Source organism: Aythya marila (genome assembly GCF_965140915.1).
Source record: "Aythya marila genome assembly, chromosome: 15".
Classification (NCBI taxonomy): domain Eukaryota; kingdom Metazoa; phylum Chordata; class Aves; order Anseriformes; family Anatidae; genus Aythya; species Aythya marila.
Window position 1 is genome coordinate 2,154,558 of NC_139056.1, and position 19,290 is coordinate 2,173,847.

Sequence of the window (19,290 nt, forward strand, 5' to 3'; positions counted from 1 at the left end):
CCTCGGCAGCGGCGGAGCGGAGCGGGGCAGGGCAGGGCAGGGCGCGGCGCGGCGCTCGCAGGCCGGCAGGATGCTGGAGATCCAGCTGGACGATGGCGGCGTGGGGGGGTACCCGGGCGACGACTACTGCTCGGGCTCGGTGATGTCGGAGCGGGTGTCGGGCCTGGCCAACAGCATCTACCGCGAGTTCGAGCGGCTCATCCACTGCTACGACGAGGAGGTGGTGAAGGAGCTGATGCCGCTGGTGGTGACGGTGCTGGAGAACCTGGACTCGGTGCTGACCGACAACCAGGAGCACGAGGTGGAGCTGGAGCTACTGCGGGAGGACAACGAGCAGCTCCTCACGCAGTACGAGCGCGAGAAGGCGCTGCGCAAGCAGGCCGAGGAGGTGAGCGCGGCCCCGCCGAGCCCCCCCCCCCCCGCCGGGCTCGGCCTAACGGGCCCGGCCCAGCCCCGCCCCGCGCCGCCTCCTCGGCGCCCCCCGGCCCCCGCTCGGCCCCGCCGCCGGGCATCCAGCGCCCAGCGGGGGCCTCCCCCCGGGGGGCGGCGCTCGAGGGCGGGCCGGGGGTCCCGGGGGGCCTCCCGTGAGGCGGCGGCCGGCGGGGCCGCGCATCCTCGGAGGGGGGAGGCCGGGGCCGTGAGGGGGAGCGGGGCGCTTCTAGAAGGGCCGGCGGGGCCCGGCCGGGGAGAGCGCGGCCCCCTGGGCCCCGGTGGTGCCGGGCAGCGCCGCCAGCCCGCCCGGGGGGGGCCCCCTGCCCCCTGCCTCCTGCGGGAGCGGCCATCGCCCCGCCGCCGGCTGCGCGCACAGCCGGGCTCTTTTTCCCCTGCATCACCGTGCGCCTGGAGCCAAGCGGGCAGGGACGGGGGCTGCCCAGCCGCCCGCTCGGAAGGGGGAAGGAGAATGAATCAGAAATAGCTGCGGCGCTGTCAGTTTGAAGAATGCACTCTACAGCACCGGCAGCAAATAGGTGGCTTGAAATTTCGTACTAGTTTGTGGTTTAAAAAAAATTATTCTTGTTAATTTCTTGAGCCATGTCAAGCTGATGTGAAAATGGTGGCCTGCCTCACTGTAGCAGTCTAGTGCAGACAAACATCCCTTTCAATGCCAGCAGTAAGCTGTTTGGAGCAAAAATTATATTTAAAGATCTGATTTTTGAAACTCTTTTTTTTTTTTTTTTCCAAAACCATACATTGGGAAACAATAGTTTTCCGAGTTAGAGTCTGCAGTTCCCTGGAGCACAGGTTTACCTCCTGTGAGCACTGCGCTCATCTGGGCCAGGGGATGGCCAAGTGGATGGTGGGGAGAACAACCCTGCCGATGGAAGGTGACAGATCCTTGGTCTGCAGAGACTTTGGCATAGGCGCAAAAGAGAGGGGAGATGACTTGCACTGTCTCCCCTCGCTACACATGTGCCTGTCTCTGCCGAAATCAAGAGCATCTTGTTGGCCATAAATGAGGTCTGCCAGCCTGAGGTGTGCTATTTAGCCTGCTAAAGTAATAGTAATTGGCTGTGAGATGGGTTAAAGCACTGTTGGTAGAAAAAGTCCATCGCCTGCCATATCATTTACACTTCTCCAAAAAACTAGTTGCAAAGTCATCTTTTGCCATCTTTTAAACTGCAAGCAAAAGATTTAAACTTCAGTAGTCATCATTATGAATCATATTCTGATTTGCTGAGAGGTAATTAATGAAATAGCTTCTGAACTCCGGAACTGTAAAACACTGTAAAAGTGTTTTTGTTCCTTAATAATGACTTGCAAGAATCTTGCTAACATAAAGATGAGGGGGGCACCAATGGTCCGTTACTAATGCCAAAGACTAGAATCAGGCAAATAAAGTTTTACTCCTTATTTTAATTATGTATTAATGGTCTGATATTTTAATTAATAAAATCAATAAACAATCTTTACAGTTCTTATGAAAGCATGTAAGGATTTAAAAGTGACGGAGTACTTGGAACTTGACTTATTAAATATTCCACAGAGCCAGTATTTTGCTGCTTCTGAGAAACAAAAATGTTTGAAAGCCCAGTATTTATTGGATGAAGGGGGGAGGGAATGGGACTTCAGATGGGAAATGGAACAGCACATTTGGGATGATCTTGCATCTTTGGACTTGGGTAGATTTCTACTCTCAAGCATCTCTCTAGCGTTTTCTTCATGTGTTCCAAGTCCCTGGAAAAAAATGAAGTGACAACAGTTGCAGTCCCTGCAAGCGATGCTCAGGAACCAGAGCAGAATGCCATTTGCCAAGATTTAAAAAGTATTCCGTCATTCTTATGCACAGTTGAACTGAAGTGGGCAAAAGTGTCTGCAAAGAGACTTTTTAACAAAACAAAAACAGACAAACAAAAAAAAACAGCGAATAGATAATGTACTTCTTATGAGAACAAGTGAGTGTTCTCCTACGTTATCCCTGCACATTCCAGTGCCTAAAGGGGGCTACAGGAAAGCTGTGGAGGGACTCTGTCAGGGATCGTAGCAATAGGACAAGGGGTGCTGGCTTTAAAAGGGGGTAGGTTTAGATTGGATATGAGGAAGTAATTATTCACTCAGAGAGTGGAGAGCCACTGGGGCAGGTTGCCCAGAGATGTGGTTGCCCCACACATGGCATCGTTCAGGGACGGGCTGGATGGGGCTTTGGGCAACCTGGTCTGGCGGGAGGTGCCCCTGCCCATGGCAGGGGGTTGGAGCTGGGTGATCTTTAAGGTCCCTTCCAACCCAAACCATTTTGTAAGTCTGTGAGTCTTTTTTAATATTTTTTTTTTTTGCGACGAAGTTTATGTGAGCAGTGTGAGGCAGTTACCCCAATAACTCACATGGTGCTAACCACTTTCAGCAATATTTGGGGAAAACAGAAAGGCTCAGTATCTTTTTCTTGTGAAAATCATTTGGCGTTTCTCCAAAAGGCCTTTGAAGGCCCTACCTGCAGAAGAGGCTGGCAGAGCAGGGCTGCCGCTAAGCCATGTGGAGCGTTTAGCGTGTGGGACTGGGCACACATGGGTTTGGCTCCTCTCTGCCCTTACAGGGCTCCCATCCAGTCTCAGCAAATGTTGCTTGCCTGGTGTCTGGTCAGGAAGGGGCTGAGTTCCAACAGGGACAAGGAAGGGTCTAGGAGACACCAGCAAAGAAAACACAAGGAAAACAAGTTTTAATGAGTCCATCATTAATGAGACATTCTGTGTTATGTAAACCTCTTTTCTCTGTGCCCTAAGTATGGTCTTCTGCAGAGATTCACAGTCGTATGCGGAGTGTAACTCTTAGATGACTGGGCAAGTGTTAATGCACGTAAAAGCTTCCACAGCCTGTAAGATGTGAAGTGCAGGGTTGGTCGTGGTACATCAGCGTTGCTTCCTGGAGTGCAGAAGAGTGATGGGGATCTCTGTCAGGTGTGGCGCTGGTCTGCAGGCATCTCATTGCATGAAAACCGCTTCCAGTGTGATTTTACGTACTGCACGGGAAAGGTAGTGGCAGTCCAGGTGAACAAAGAGTGAGTTAGGAGCAAAGCCAATTAACGATTTGCAGCATGAGTTAATCTTCGTTAGAATTTTTTAAATGAATGTTCATTTGCCATGCACGTATGCGTGGTGTAAAAAGAAGTCCCTGGTGCTGCTTAGTAGGTCTGACCCCCTAATAAATGGCTTTTGTAGTTAGTGCTCTGCACAGGGGCACTCCGGTGCCTGGGAGCATTGGAAAATGGTTAAAGAAACCTTGGTCTCAGTAAATGCGGCTATGAGCTGTAAATAACTTTTCCTCCTGTGGTAGCAGGTCTGTTTCTAGGCGTGATGCGTTGGCGCTGCCTGAGTCAGTCCCTGGGCCTCTGTTCAGCTCCAGGAATGAGGAGACAGGCACTGGTGTGCTTGTTACAGCAGTCTGCCGTGCTGCAGCTGGCAAAGGCTTCTCTCGCTGTCAGTGTCCAGTCAGACCTGGCTGAGGCTGTGGAAGTGCTTTGATGGCATCGTTGCTGTGGAACGTGCAGGAGATCCGTGAGTGTCACTATCCCACTTCGAAGAAAAGCAACATACCTGTACTCCAACAGCACGTTGCCGTGGCCATCAGTTCCTATTGAAGGTTTGCTGGTTGCACTGTTATTTTACAGTAACACCGCTTTTGCTTACCAGTGTTTTGTATTTATGAAATAGTTGGAGATGCCTTTGGTGTTTTGTTAGCAAATCACTGTTTTGGCAAAAAGCGATCTTTGGAGAGCTGTGTGTTGTGATTTCCACAGGTTTCTGTGGGATGTGAGGTATTTAAAGAGCTCTTCAACTGGGTGGCAATACTGCAAGTTCACTAGCTTGTGTCATCATCTTAAGCAACAGAAAAACTTCTGAAAACTGCCCTCAGCCCAGTTTAAGGGACGCTTTAAATATGATCCCTCCCTCTTTGGCTAATTAACAAGATGGTGAGGTAAGGTGTTGAAAGTGAGGCTCTGTGCTCAAACTTCTGGTGTTCTCCACTGTGAATGCTTTCTCCCTTTCTGCCTCGTATTTTCTGTTTCTGGAACGATGGCAGTCTGGGAAGGCACTTCCCATTTCCATACCCTGAAATCGGAACTCCCGGATAGCTGGTTAAATGGGAGATCCTGCAGCCTGATGGTGACCTCATAGTGTCAGAAGGGGAAAAGCAGTCAGGAATAACAGATGTCAGAGAAAGAAAGGCTTTGCATATCACTTGGATGCTTTTCACGAAATGTAGTTGAAAGCAACTGGCAAGCGTGAAATGCAGACTAACTTCACAACCAGCCATGTGCAAGATCTGTCCTTACATCTTTCAAACTCCTGCTCTTCCATTCCCGATGCCTGCGGGCAGTGTCAGATTGTGGTAACAGAATGAGCAGCAGAATCTGTAAGGTTCTGTGTCTGTACCTATCTGTAGTGTTCTTCCAATTTAACTCAAGTCCACCTCTATTGTTGTGTTGATTTACTAATGTTGATCCTGAAGTAACTAGTTTCTTTGTTATCTTGAAAAATACTGTAAGATTGTACTGATGGTTTTCTACTGAGCCCGCTAATACTAGGTGTCACATCTGTGACACTTACCTCCCTCTTGTTACATGATTCCAAAAGAAATCCATTTAACTATTCAGAAGTAAAGGGCAATGCAAGTGTGAGCATCTGTCAAGTGATCACCTCTTCTGGGTGAGGCAAACCTGAAATCATTGGGGTATTAATAATCTTTTCTCATATTTATGTCTCTTGTCAGGGACAGGAGCTGAACATGATTCAGAATTTAATACAGTGTTGAAAATTATGACTCAAACATAACACTGAAGATGATAAAATTAACTCCATATATTTAAAATAAGCAACGACAAAAATTATTCCTGGAGAACTGTGTTCCAGATTCATACCTAGGTAGGCAAGCATTGGTTGTAAGTTCTCGTTTTTCTCCTTTCTTTCTTACCTGGTAAACTACTCTTACAAGCTATCCGTAGCAACAGCAATAACCTCGTCTGTGATTCAGCCTTCTGTCAGTGTGTGCGCTGTGTGCAAGGTGGAAGTCTTTTGATTCTGAACATGCTTTCCTTACAGAAAATTGTAGCAATAAAACCAAATAGGATTGTAAGCCAAGGATGTGATTTTGTGTTACCTGTCACCTGCTGCAGGACTGTGATTAATGCTAATGCAGATGATAATGGTACAGGGAAGGGATGAAGTATCTATAAGATGGCTTGGGGACGTTCACTGGGAAACAAGTAAATGGTGTCTCTTGTCTAGTCAGACGGGAGGGTAGAGAATTGCCTCCTTGCACTGAAGAACTACTTGCTGGACTTCTAGATTGCTCTTAAACTTCTGCAGGCAGGTCTTCCACTGTGTCAGGCTGAGGAAGGACAGGAGCAGGAAAGGAAGCAATGACCACTTTCCCATCTCCTGCAGTGTGATTTTAGTATTATGGACAGCAGTCTGCCATTATTCACTTCCCTGTTTGGGTGTCACTTGGTCAGAAATAGCAGCAGACATTTGACAGATTGTGGATCTGGGATAACAGAGTGAACTAAAGCCAGGCTGGCAGCAGAGAAGCATCTTGATAAATACACAGTGCTGGTCCTGGGACCTCATCTCCTGGGGGATCCTTCTCGGTGGCAGACCACTTGGCTCTGGTTTTGTGATGCAGGAGAGAGATGTCATTCTGTCGGTGATGAGCCAAGCTTGTCTGAAGTCTGATGTACAGGTACCAGAGGATTTAAGAATAAGAGTTTGCCAGCAGACATTCAAGCAAATATAGTCAAATCTTAACTACAAACGAGATCATTTGTTTTACAATCTCTTGGAAGGGTTTTGTTGGGGGTACACAGGAGGTGTGTTCTGAAGCTTGTGGGTGATTGTTTTATACTGGATGAGCTATGTAAATATCAAGTGGATCAAATGCTGATTAAAAGCTAAAATACAAAATGTATTTTTCCTCTGCCTAACTCCAAGGTATTACTTGTGTAAACACAGAAGTAGCGTGCCCTTCCCTCGCCTTTTTTGGTCTTTCCCCCATAACATGTTTTTGTACAGAATGTTTCTTCTATGCAAAAACTATATATATATATGTATTTAGCATATTAGAGGTATTTATAGCTGACAAATGGTTACTGGAACAATACTGACTAAAAACAGCTATTCTACTATTTTCTAATGTGTTATATGAATTTTACACTGATTATATGAAACGCATTTGGAGATCCTTCAGTTTACAAGTTTGATTAATCTTAAGAAGATTGTCAGAACAGTGATAGGCAATAGCACCTGACCATGAGGTACGTATTTCTGAATCAGTTCTTTATGAGGAATCAGGCTTTCAAATGCAGTGCCTGTTAGTCTTTGCCCTGCGGGAAGCTTGCTTGATTCTCAGTAATCTTTGAGGGGGGAAAAAAATACTATATCCAAACATAGATCCTCCACATAAACATAGATCCTTCATCCTCTTTCTGTCACTTAAGCATATGACGTTTATTAATATTCATAAATAGCAGTGTGTTATTAAAATTACTTTTCAAGTAAAATTATTCTGAGCAAACAATATGAGCTGTTACTTCTTTTTAAGATCCATTTGAGGGCTTTAAACCAGGGTTGCTGGGAGAGGGGAACCCCAATACATCCCGCTCCTCCCAGTTTGATGGTGGTGTCAGTGATAGTTGCCCAAAGCCTGGAAAAGGCTCATGGGTCACCAGGAGAGCACCTGAAGAGCAGGACAAAGGAATTTCAGCCACTCCAGCCAGTAAGTCAGCTTCATAGTAAGTTTGCAGACAGCACCAAGTTGGTGGGAAGTGTCAATCTGCCAGAGGGTAGGAAGGCCCTGCAGAGGGACCTGGACAGGATGGGTTGATGGGCAGAGACCAGTGGGATGAGGTTCAACAAGGCCAAGTGTTGGGTCCTGCACTTTGGCCACAACAACCCCATGCAGTGCTACAGGCCTGGGGCAGAGAGGCTGAAAAACTGCAGAGGAAAAGGATCTGGGGGTGCTGATTGATGCTCGCCTGAACATGAAGCGGCAGTGTGCTCAGGTGGCCAAGAAGGCCAACGTTATCCTGGTTTGTATCAGGAATAGTGGTGCCAGCAGGGCCAGGGGGGTGATCATCCCCTTGTACTCTGCTCTGGTGAGGCTGCACCTCAAGTGCTGTGTTCAGTTTTGGGCCCCTCAGAACAAGAAGAACATTGAGGCCCTGGAACATGTCCAGATAAGGGCTACGAAGCTGGTGAAGGGCCTGGAGCACAAGTCCTGTGAGGAGCGGCTGAGGGAACTGGGGGTGTTTGGTCTGGAGAAGAGGAGGCTCAGGGGAGACCTCATTGCTCTCTGCAACTACCTGAAGGAAGGTGTGGGGAGCTGGGGGTTGGCCTCTTCTCATGGGTAACTAGTGATAGGACTAGAGGGAATGGCCTCAAGTTGTGCCAGGGGAGGTTCAGGTTGGAAATGAGGAGACATTTCTTCTCAGCAAGAGCAGTCAGGCATTGGAATGGGTTGCCCAGGGAGGTGGTGGAGTCACCATCCCTGGGGGTGTTCAAGGAAGTGCTGAACGTGGTGCTTAGGGACATGGTTTAGTGGGTGACATCAGTAATAGAGTGATGGACCAAATCTAAGACCATTTAAGGAACCTGAAGGTGTACAGGTCCGTGGGACCTGATGAGATGCATCTGAGGGTACTGAGGGAACAGGCAGACGAAGTTGCTAAGCCATTATCAATCATATTTGAGAACTTGTGCCAGTCTGGTGGAGTTCCCACTGACTGGAAGAGGGGACACATAACCTCCGTATTTAAAAGAGAAGAAAGGAAGAGCTGGGGAGCTACAGGGCAGTCAGTGTCACCTGTGTGCCTGGTGAGATCATGGAGCAGATCGTCCTGGAAACTGCATGGAGGCCCATGGCAAATAAGGAGGTGACTGGTGGCAGTCAGCATGGCTTCACTGAGGGCAAATGGCGCCTTGGCAGATCTGGTAGCCTTTTGCGATGGGATTAGAGCATTGTTGGCTAGGGGAATAGCTGCTGGTGTCATCTACCTGGACTTGTGCAAAGCACTTGACACCATCCTGCATGCTATCCTGGTCTGAAAATTGGCGAGAGATGGATGTGACGGACGGACCGCTTGGTGTAAGGAAGTGGCTGGGTGGCCGCACTCAGAGAGTTGCGGTCAAAGGGCTTCGGTATGCAGGTGGAGCCCAGTGACGAGTGGTGCTCCTCTGGGGTCAGTACCGGGACCGGTGCTGTTGAACATCTTTGTTGGTGACATGGAGAGTGAAACTGAGTGCACCCTTGGCAAGTTTGCCCGTGACACCGAGCTGTGTGGTGGGGTCGGACACGCTGGAGGGAAGGTGCCATCCGGAGGGACCAGGACAGGCCTGAGAAGACTTAAGCTTTCAGTTTCTCTGAACTAAGCCCAAACAGCAGTAACAAATCCAGGAATCCTTTTAAAGATGACCTGTGTAGTGGGAATAAAATTGGTCTTGTACCTTCTTTTGCTTCCTAATTTACTGCCCAGAGATACATGATTATTTTCCTTAAAGTCAGTTAATTTTTATTGCCACTAAAAACATGATTCCTGCCTGAGCAGGGTGGCACAATCCTGGATGGAGAGTTAGGAAAAGGTGGGCATCTCGAGACAAAAGAGCTGAGCAAGAGTGAAAGCTGAAGACGTGAGATGTGATGTGGATTTAGAAATTGGTCGTAATTAAGTTTGTCAGCAGAGCTTTACCGTGGAGTAGTTCCAGCAAATCCCTGAGAGCAGGTGGAGGAAGATAGATTTTTTGGTATAGCTTAGACCAGTCATCCAAGCCCAGTTAAACTTCTTCGTTAGGTCTGTGCTCAGTGTAACTGTCTTGGTTATTTTTTTTTTCACTCGGTGTGAAATGATATAGTTATTCTGGAAAGAGTTTCAAGAAAAAATCTGCCCTTTTTAAAATCCCCAAAGCAGATCACTGGATATTTGTTAATGACTAAGTGGTTTCAATGTTGAATTGACATTTCAAAGAGAAAATGCTTTTACTTAAAAGTCTAAAACTTTGTACAGTCTTAAAATTTAATGAAAAAGTCTATGCGTAGCCTCTGAGATATCCAGTAACTCTTTTAAGAATATAGAGAGGAAAAAAAGGTATTAACATTTCTGGTGTTTCTAGAAAATACTGCATCAGAAAAGCTATGGGGAAAATAAAATGTGTTGTAATACATCTGGGCAGAATGGAAAAGAAACTTAAAAGCACCTTTAAGGATTAAAAGCACTGCAGAACAGCGAGTGCAGGAAAAATAAGACATGACCAAAGTGTTTTTGCATGTTTCTATAAATACAGGTTGTAGGAATAAAAACTGACTCATTGTTCAGATGAAGTTACTGAAGGGTTTTAAAGTCAACAGGAATGATAAATGATGGGACCTTTCAGTCACCTGAAGAGAGGATCCAGTTCACCAGCATCATGACGTCTCCGCTGTGGCTGCTAATTCCAGTAAAAGGAACGGAAAATATGCGCGTGGCTTACCTGAGAGTAGTCAATGGCTGTATTGCTTCATGTGATGGGTTTTAACAAACCCCAGAGAAAGAGTATTTCCCTATATTTAATTGCATTAATTTCTGTGGGAATCTTATTAAATGATTTTCAACCAGATTGTGTCTCCTGGAGTCCAGTGAGGTTTTACTCTTTAAAATTGTATTTGCCACGTCCCCTTCTGCTGCAGTCTCCAAAGAGACGGGCTGAGGGCTCTGCTGCTGCTCCATGGGACTGCTCTGCTCTGCAGGGAGTCGCTGTTTGTAGAGGGCAGTACTTGCCCTGTGCAGGGTACAGAGGAGGGTGAAAGCAATCTTACCTTCCCAGTGTTCATGGTTTTAAACAGAGATTTCAGCAGTTCACTGTACGCGTGTTGTGATGAGTCTGTCAGAACCCAACCTAAGGGGCATTTTGCAGGCATACCGAGAATAGGAGCTGTAGGGCTGGCAGCAAAGCGTGCTTCGGAGCTGTTTGCCCTTCATAATCCTGAGTTATCTCTCCCAAGGCCTGCTCTTTTCAAGAAAACATCTTAAATGTAGATTAGAGATCTCCCCTTTATTTTTTGTTCGCTCTCTTCCTATGCAGCTCTGAATAAGGGGCTGTAGGGCTGCTCCAGTGGTCTCTGCAGTTTGTCTAAATGGAAGACATGAAGTGAGAAAAAAGACACCCTGCAGCGTGGTATGATTATGTGCACATGTAATCTCTGAGAGGAGAGCTGGTGCTGTGGTTTTACCTCCCATGGATGTTGCTGTTTAGGAATAATGTAATGAGGCACAGTAGAGATGAAAGAGAAGTTTTGGATCCTCGAGGTCAGGAAAGGATTTGTTCTAAAGCTGGTTTGATAGCTTCAGTAACCTTCCTTGTAACTGTGGTGGTCCTGTGCTTTACATGTGGTTTGCTGTGGAGAGGGTGTGCATGGGTAACAGAACAAACGTCTTCTGAGCTGTATGGATTGTTCCATGTGCTTGTGGTGGGTAATGCTATCAGAACTAATTGAGTTTCCTAGTCTAGTAATACTGATGGTAAGTTATTGCAGCGGTACATGTTAGTTGGCTGTACAGAACCATTCATGGGCACACGTACAACATGAAAACTAGGCTTGCTTAAATATACTTAGAGATTTGAAGGTGGCATTTGCTTTCCAGGGGCCACGTTTAGTTTAAATGTGTCATGAAAGCAGCTGTGACTACAGCTCTAATCTAGAGTCACATACAGTATCAGTCCACTACAGTGGAGCTAAATGGAATATTTTGTGTGTTTTACTTTTCTAGCATTTTTTTCTCTGCTCTACATTGATAGCATCTGATATAGAGAATGACTAAAGTCCCTGGTTGAAAGTAACATTTTACAGAAATCTGAGCCTGATATTAGGTACTATTTTGTTGTGATTTCATAACGAGGTTAGTATGTGTGTAAAAATCCTTCCTTCAGCTCTTACTGCTTTGCAGTAAGTAACCTGTGTTGCTGTGTGTGCTGTTGACACTTTGTTGTTGCTAATCAGAGTTATCAGAGATGATCCCTTCCCTGCCTTCTTTGCCAAGAGTGGCAAGCCAAGCCTTTTCTTTCAAAATATAAATTCATCGAATTCTGCTGCGAGAATCTTTTCCTCCGCTTACTTGGTCATGTTTGGTTGGCTCCCACATATCAGAGCCTTTCTCCAGTTCATTGCTGGGGTATTTAACGATCACTGGGCACTGAGGTTACTCTGAGCTCCTTGCCTATGACTGGTTCCCCAATAAGGCAAGCATGGAAGAGGAGGAGTGGGGGAAGAGATGTCAGAAGTTCTGGGGTTAGTGGTGTCTGGCTGGGGGAAGGCTCCCTGGGATTTCCTTCCTGCAAGTTCTCATCAGGCTGGGAAGCTTTGCTTCCCAACAGCTACTTCTTCCTTTCTGCACTGATTCAGGCTGTAACACAACTTATGAAATTGTCAAAAGTAAGACTTCTTGGAATTTCTCAGTGACTCAAGAGTTACAGAATCACTTCATTCAACATTACTCTAATTTTTACAGTTTTAACTGTTAGTTTTCTTCTCTATATTTTATTTTACTTTTTCTAACCTCTGGTTAAAGCTCTGGGAAGTGGATTGCAAAGGCACTATGAAGTCTGACAGCTGTGGATAGGTTTTTCTACAAGACTTGCAGATTTCCTGCAAAACCTACGCACAGCAGGAATTACAGTCAGAGCTTTCTAAAACTGCACAAATACACAAATCACTCTGAAGAAGGTTTCTGACATACGTAGTCATTAATATATGACCATAGACATAGAATTTGTCTTCTCTGACATAAAATAAACAGGCATCAAAATTCCACCTGGCACGAGAAAGAAAAATGTTACTGAAGATGATAGAATTGCACTGGTTTACTGGTTTATGTTGGACCATAGTTTATATGTTAATTATACACAGAATGCATCTTTTACTTTCTCTTGTAAGATACCTTCTTCAGCTCAGTTAAATGCTATTGTACTACTTCCAGTACATAGAAATTCTTATCTCCTCTTCTAAAATTTATGCTTTTTTTTAATGAGGGAAGAGTGAAGGGGCAAAGTCATAAAGAGCAAATGTATTTTATGTTTATTTCTCATTCTTGCCTCCTGTTTTTTCCCTATACAGAAGTTTATAGAGTTTGAAGATGCACTGGAGCAGGAGAAGAAAGAACTACAAATCCAAGTGGAACACCTTGAATTTCAGACTCGACAGTTGGAGCTGAAGACCAAAAACTATGCAGATCAGAGTAAGCAAAGTTGTGCACCAGACGTTATTATACAGTTTGCCTTATATGACCATGCAACAGCTATTGTGCAAATATTTAATGTTTTTGTTTGTTTGTTTTAATGTAACTTACGCAAAAGCTGAAATCTCTGGCTACGCCTTTCTTAGGTATAAAATTGAGTCATCTAAAGGATGGGATATAGATACACTAATTTATCAGAGGATTCAGTGTTTCTCTGGCATGGAACGTGCTTAGTCTCTCCATCTGCAAGATTTGGGCCATTGGTAAAGCTTTTTGTACCTGGCTTCCAGTTTCTTCTTGCGCTTGAACAGCACCTCCTTTTTTTTTATGCACGTGCTTTCTTAACAGGTGCAGCTGCATTTTGTTGGTTGAAGTTCCCATCATGTTTTGTCTAATGCTTCTTGTACTCAAACAGCTGGGAGGCACCCACCCCAGAGGATAATTTAATTTGATAAACCACCACATTTATAGGGTACCTGGCTAGTGCTCTTTTTCTGCACTTCTATTGCACCGCCCAGTCTGCCTGTTTTGGGAACATGCTGGTACCCATGAAGTAAGTTTGTAATGAAAACCAGAGACTCTAATCTGCATTACTCTGTTTCGGTTTGTTTCATTCAGTAGATAAGAGTTCATTTCTAACAAAGTGTGCCTGTTTTGTAGTATAAGTTTTGAAACTTCTCTAGTTGCTCTGGGGAGACTGATCTGTATGTTAGCTAATGGTTGGAATCTTTTCTTGATAGTTTCACGACTGGAAGAGCGTGAATCAGAAATGAAGAAAGAGTATAATGCTTTACATCAGCGTCACACAGAGGTAGGCTATCATCTGATCATTTCTGAACAAACAAACTCTTAGCCTGCCCATAAAATCATGTCAAAAAATTCATCTTTACCATAGTGAACTAGAGCTTCTGAATCTTGAAGAACATCAGGTGTATCTAAAGAAAGGATGAAAAGACGATGGAGCTAGGATCTTTTCATTGGTGCCCAGTGACAGGATAAGAGGCAAAGGGCACAAAAGGGAACACAGGAGGCTCTGTCTGAACCTCAGGAAGCCCTTCTTTACTGTGCATTTGATGAAGTGCTGGCATAGTTTGTGCAGGGAGGTTATGGAGTCTCCATACTTGGAGATACCCAAAAACCATCTGGGTGTGGTCCTGGGCAACCTGCTTTGGATGGTCCTTCCTGAGTAGGGGGGTTGGACAAGATAACCTCTATAGGTCACTTGCAAAGTCACCAGGTTTTTATTCTATGAAGAGAGCCCCCCTGCCTCATCTCCTGCTACTAACCAGCCTCTAGGATACCTTTTACATTATTTTTGAGTATGTTTTTTCATGGTTCTTGGTTAATCCTAAGTCATTTCTGACATAATTTTCTGACAGATTTTCTGTCAATTTATTCCATTCAATTATGTCATCAGCTTAGAAGAAGAGCAAAGTTGAGGAGTGTCATCTTATTTCACCTGTTTTGTTTTGTTCTTTAAGAAAAAGGGAAATGAGAAACGGATGGTTGAGAAAATCAAACAAAAGCAGAAATTGAGTCTTTTCTTCTGTTGTGGTTGGCTCATGGATTTTTTTTCTCCTCGCAGATGATCCAGACTTACGTGGAGCACATTGAACGATCCAAGATGCAGCAGGTTGGCGGAAATAATCAAACTGAGAGCAGTGTACCTGGGAGAAGGTAGGGCCATAACCTCTCCATATAACATATGCCATCCAGGAACTTGTAAACTGAGTGCACGTATTTGACAGAGAAACAAACCAGAAGAAGGATCTTTCCCTCTGGGCATGGATTGTAGCTGAAGTTTTTTGTAATGGTTGTGGGTGAGTTGTAGGTAAGTTTTCTAAGGTTTGACAGAGGAGTTTTTTGTGTTCATTTAGAAACTTTAGACCTTATCACACTGCCATGGGTGGAGGACATCTGGAAAAATATGTTTGTATTCTCAGGTAGCATGTAAAAGGTTTATCTGTAAACTGAATGGAGGTGGCAGAGAGTATTTATTTGTGTGAATGCCTGTGTGCATGTGTGTGATAGCCAGCAAAACTGTGGCAATTAAATCCATTAGCCATTATAAAAGTTTTTCCTCAATTTCTTCAAGGGAAAATTTCTGCAGGTCAGTCACCCAATAGACCTACTTATGAGAAAGAAAGTGATTTTCCCCCATTTTCATAGAAACAGCCTTTGTTTAAAGAATGACAGTAGTAGTAATGAAGTTCAGTACACAAAAGCCCTAGTATTTTGTAGTCTTAGACCAAATTTAAAGCACAAAAGTTGCAACTGCATTGATTTCATTACAGATGTGTTTTATATACCAGTAATACTGCCCTTGGGGTGAGAAAGAAAAGAAAAAAAAAAACAAAAAAACAATGTTTCATAAGTACTGGTTAGAGAAGTAATAATCAAACAAAACATCGTATAAATCTACTCAGAATAAGCACAACCTATTGAGCCACTGAGACATAAAAAATACGTTTTCTGTGGCGATTTTTATGTCTCACAAATTATTATTTCTGTTAATGGGCTTTAAACTAGCCCACTCACTACCCTGGCCTTTGGGAAAACAGACTTTGGCCTCCTCAGGGATCTGCTTGATAGAGTACCATGGGACAAAGCCCTAGAGGTAAGAGAAAAGAAACCAAAAATATCAAATATGGTAATATACCAAAATATCAACCAAGAAAGCTGGTTGATATTTAAGGGTCACCTCCAAGCTCAGGAGCAATGCATACTGACAAAGAGGAACTCAGGCAAAAACACCTGGAGGCCTGCATGGATGAACAAGGAGGTTCTGGCCAAACACAAGCAGAAAAAGAAGGCCTACAGGAGGTGGAAGCAAGGGCGTGTAGCCTGGGAGGGATACAGTGACATCGTCCGAGCAGCCTAGGATCAGGTTTGGAAAGCTGAAGCATTGTTAGGATAAAATTTGGCCAGGGACATCAAGACCAACAGGATAGGCTTCTATAGGTACATTGGTGATAAAAGGAAGAGTAGGGAAAGTCTGGGCCTTCTCCAGAAGGAAATGGGAGACCTGGTTACCTGGAATATGGAGAAGGTTGAGGTACCCAATGACTTTCTGGCCAAAGTCTTAGACTTTTTGGCCAGCAAGAGATCCAGCCACATAACTTCGGCCCCAAAAGGTAAAGGCAGGACCTTGGAGAATGAAGGGCTGTCTGCTGTGGGAGAAGATCAGCATGGAGACCATTTACAGAACCTGAAGGTGCACAGATCCATGGGACCTGATGAGATGCATCTGAGGGTACTGAGGGAACAGGCAGACGAAGTTGCTAAGCCATTATCAATCATATTTGAGAACTTGTGCCAGTCTGGTGGAGTTCCCACTGACTGGAAGAGGGGACACATAACCTCCGTATTTAAAAGAGAAGAAAGGAAGAGCTGGGGAGCTACAGGGCAGTCAGTGTCACCTGTGTGCCTGGTGAGATCATGGAGCAGATCGTCCTGGAAACTGCGTGGAGGCCCATGGCAAATAAGGAGGTGACTGGTGGCAGTCAGCATGGCTTCACTGAGGGCAAATGGCGCCTTGGCAGATCTGGTAGCCTTTTGCGATGGGATTAGAGCATTGTTGGCTAGGGGAATAGCAGCTGCATGGGAGTACTCAAAAAAGACTGCCTGATAGGTGTGTCCTGTCTTGTGTCTTAGAAAATACGTCTGACTGGTCTTTCTTAATAACTCCGAACTTCATTTAGTTAATACTGCTGTGCTTCTCTCAAAAACCAGATCTTTGGAAAGCATTAGGCTAAGAAAAGGTATGGCATGTCAGACTATACACAAAGGACAGCCTGGGAGAAGACATGGATATGACAAAACTAGGAAAATTGATAAGCAGAAAGTCATGAACATTTTTGAAGGGAGAATGATATCATCCGTTTAGGGATAAGGAAATGTGAAAGAGGAGCAGTAAGCAGAATTCGGATGTGAAGAAAGAGCAAAATCACTAATGAAGAAAGATAGCAAGAATAAATGTCAGTTGGGTTTGAGGTAATGAAGAAGAAAGGAAATTTCAGGCTTTGTATGTAAGAAATACAAGTACCCTAGAAGCAGTGCCTTCCTTTTGCTGAATTGGACGGCTCTGGGGAAGGCTGAATTCAAACTGCCGAAATAGTATTGTAAGAATGAAAAAGGGAGAGGAAAAAGAGACAACCCCCTGCCTCCCCACATGAAGGAGGTTTGAAGGATGCAAGAAGGAAGTAGTAAAAACCATGAATTTTTAGAACATTTGGTAAATAGCCTGAGACTCCTTCCAGGTTCACTGCAGCCTTGATATTCCTTCCCCAGCTAGCACTCTGTTTTATGCGAGTGGTGTGTATGAATGGAAGGTGGGGCATCCTGCTGGGCTGGGGGGCTTATCTTCTGGTTCTGTACTGGTGGTATTGTTGATCTGTTCTCCCATGTGCCTGGTGACAGGACAAGGAGCTGAAGTTGCGCCAGGGGAGGTTTAGGTTGGATATTAGGAGGAACTTCTTTACCAAAAGGGTTGTGAGGCATTGGAATGTGCTGCCCAGGGAAGTGGTGGAGTCACCATCCCTGGAGGTCTTTAAAAGACGTTTAGGTGTAGAGCTTAGTGATACGGTGTAGTGGAGGACTGGTTAGTGTTAGGTCAGAGGTTGGACTCGGTGATCTTGGAGGTCTCTTCCAACCTAGATGGTTCTGTGACCCTGTGGTGTGCACACAAGTTTGATGGCGTTAATAGTTTTGTTCACAACTTTTGGCAATGTAACATCATTGCATATGTGGAAAATACGGTGCAAAGCCTTCCATAGACCTGTTGTTGGAAGGAAGGTAGGATGCAGAAGGAAAATGAGCTCAATTACTACAAAAACATACGTATTTGAGGCTTCTGCTGCACTGTGTGCCTTTGCTGTCAGATGACTTTACACAAGCTCTTAGACACTCTGTGGTAGAGGATAAACAGGGTAGGCTAGGTCTTGTTATGAGACTTAAAGTTGTCTTTTTGCAGTGGAAAATTCTACTAACCTTGCATATTCGAAAGTGATTGTGCAGGCGTAACAGTATGTGGCCAGGGTGTTAAGCACACAGTGGGACAGTGGAAGGTCCCACTGTTCCAAAATAAGGACAGCAAAGAAAAACAAGCAGCTGCAAAATCAGCAAAAACAAAGAATCACAGGCCCCTCCAGTCGTGAGAGAATTAAAAATAAAAAGGGAGAAAGGAAAAATTAAAGGTTGGCCAAATAAAATTGTACACACATAGCATAGTAAAAAGAGTCTAGTATGTTGTAGTACTCCACCAGTGAGGAAATGGGAGGAATCAAGCGTCAGGTAATAGGGGATATAAGGTTATGATGCATTCCTGCAGCACGCTCCTCCTTGCAGGATGCCTGCCATTGCAATTGCAAATAAAAATGCTTCTTCACTGAGATCCTCGCTCGAGCCTGTGTTATTGGCTGCTGATTGTTTCTCACATTTTCAGTCCAGCTGAGCTTGCCCATCTGAAATTCATGGACATTTTACAGAAAGAGCAGCTGTGCTGATGTCTGCATCTGTATCTTGCTACTCTTTCCATGTCTCAGGTGGAGACTGGGTAGGCTGTGAGCTGCTGAGCAGACATGGCACAATGTAGCTGGAAGTAAAGTGTCCACATGTGCTTCTGTTTCTTTTGTTGTGCAGAGAAGCACAGCTACCCTGCCATCCACTAGACAGAGAAGATTCAGCAACATCTTGGGGGAGCAAGATCATGGTTTTAAACAGCCTTTACCTCAACTTGAAAGGCAGACTGACTCATGTAGTTTTTCTTCTACATGTGCTCTCTGATTTATAGTGCAGTTCTTAATCAGATCTATAAGGAATTGGACCAGGAGCATTCTGGTCTGGATGAGCTCTTTCCATAGTCTTGGAAATCCCAAGCATTTCAAAACTTGAAATTTGGTCAACTGCACATGCCTTCTCTCTGGATCTGTTTTTCTAAAATGACAATTGTACTTAAATCACAATTGCTGCATGACTCAAGCTCCCCCAGGGGAAAACAAAAACAAACAACAGTGAGTAGTGTTACTTCATTACATTCGCTATCAATTAAAAATACTTTTGTAGGCTTGGCTGCAAGAATAATTTGCAGCGGGAGTACATGTATATTGGTACCTCAAAAAGAGATCCTTCATTTATTTGGTTGATAAGGTATTTATCATCTCATTTGTAAGGCTACCAAAACCTTTTTACAGTGTGTACGTAAAGGAAGGAAAGCCACAGTTAATTACCCTTCCTCTTCTGAGGATCAAATAGTCCTTTCAGAAAATAGGATCTTACAGTATTCCTTCTAGAGAGGATGAAATAAAGGTTGTGGTAGTTGTTCAGTGGTCTAAATAGTAAGTGCTCAGTACTATGTTTCTGCAAACCAATAAATCAGTGTCCCAACAGAGAATGGTTTAGAAGAACAAAAACAATTACAGAAGACAGTGTTTGGTGTCTGGCATCCTAGCCATTGCCTGATTGCAGATTATACTTAATATCCAAATGAACTGTCCAAAATATAAAAATCTATGTAGGAAAAATATCAAAAGACAGATAGTACCGTCTCTAGGTAAAAGAGATGGGTATGATGGGTCTCTTCTCCTCCTCTTCTAGAAAGA

At 44.6% G+C, this 19,290-nt stretch overlaps 1 protein-coding gene across 1 annotated transcript in view; it reads left to right on the top strand.

Moving 5' to 3' along the window:
- Positions 1-19,290, top strand: part of MAPK8IP3 (mitogen-activated protein kinase 8 interacting protein 3) — a 69,517-nt gene continuing 50,227 nt past the window's right edge. The window contains exons 1-4 of the mRNA XM_082772213.1: positions 1-388; positions 12,571-12,691; positions 13,432-13,502; positions 14,277-14,368. Coding sequence (XP_082628339.1) covers positions 71-388; positions 12,571-12,691; positions 13,432-13,502; positions 14,277-14,368 — 602 coding nt within the window. The 5' untranslated portion in view covers positions 1-70. The remainder of the gene's footprint in view (positions 389-12,570; positions 12,692-13,431; positions 13,503-14,276; positions 14,369-19,290) is intronic.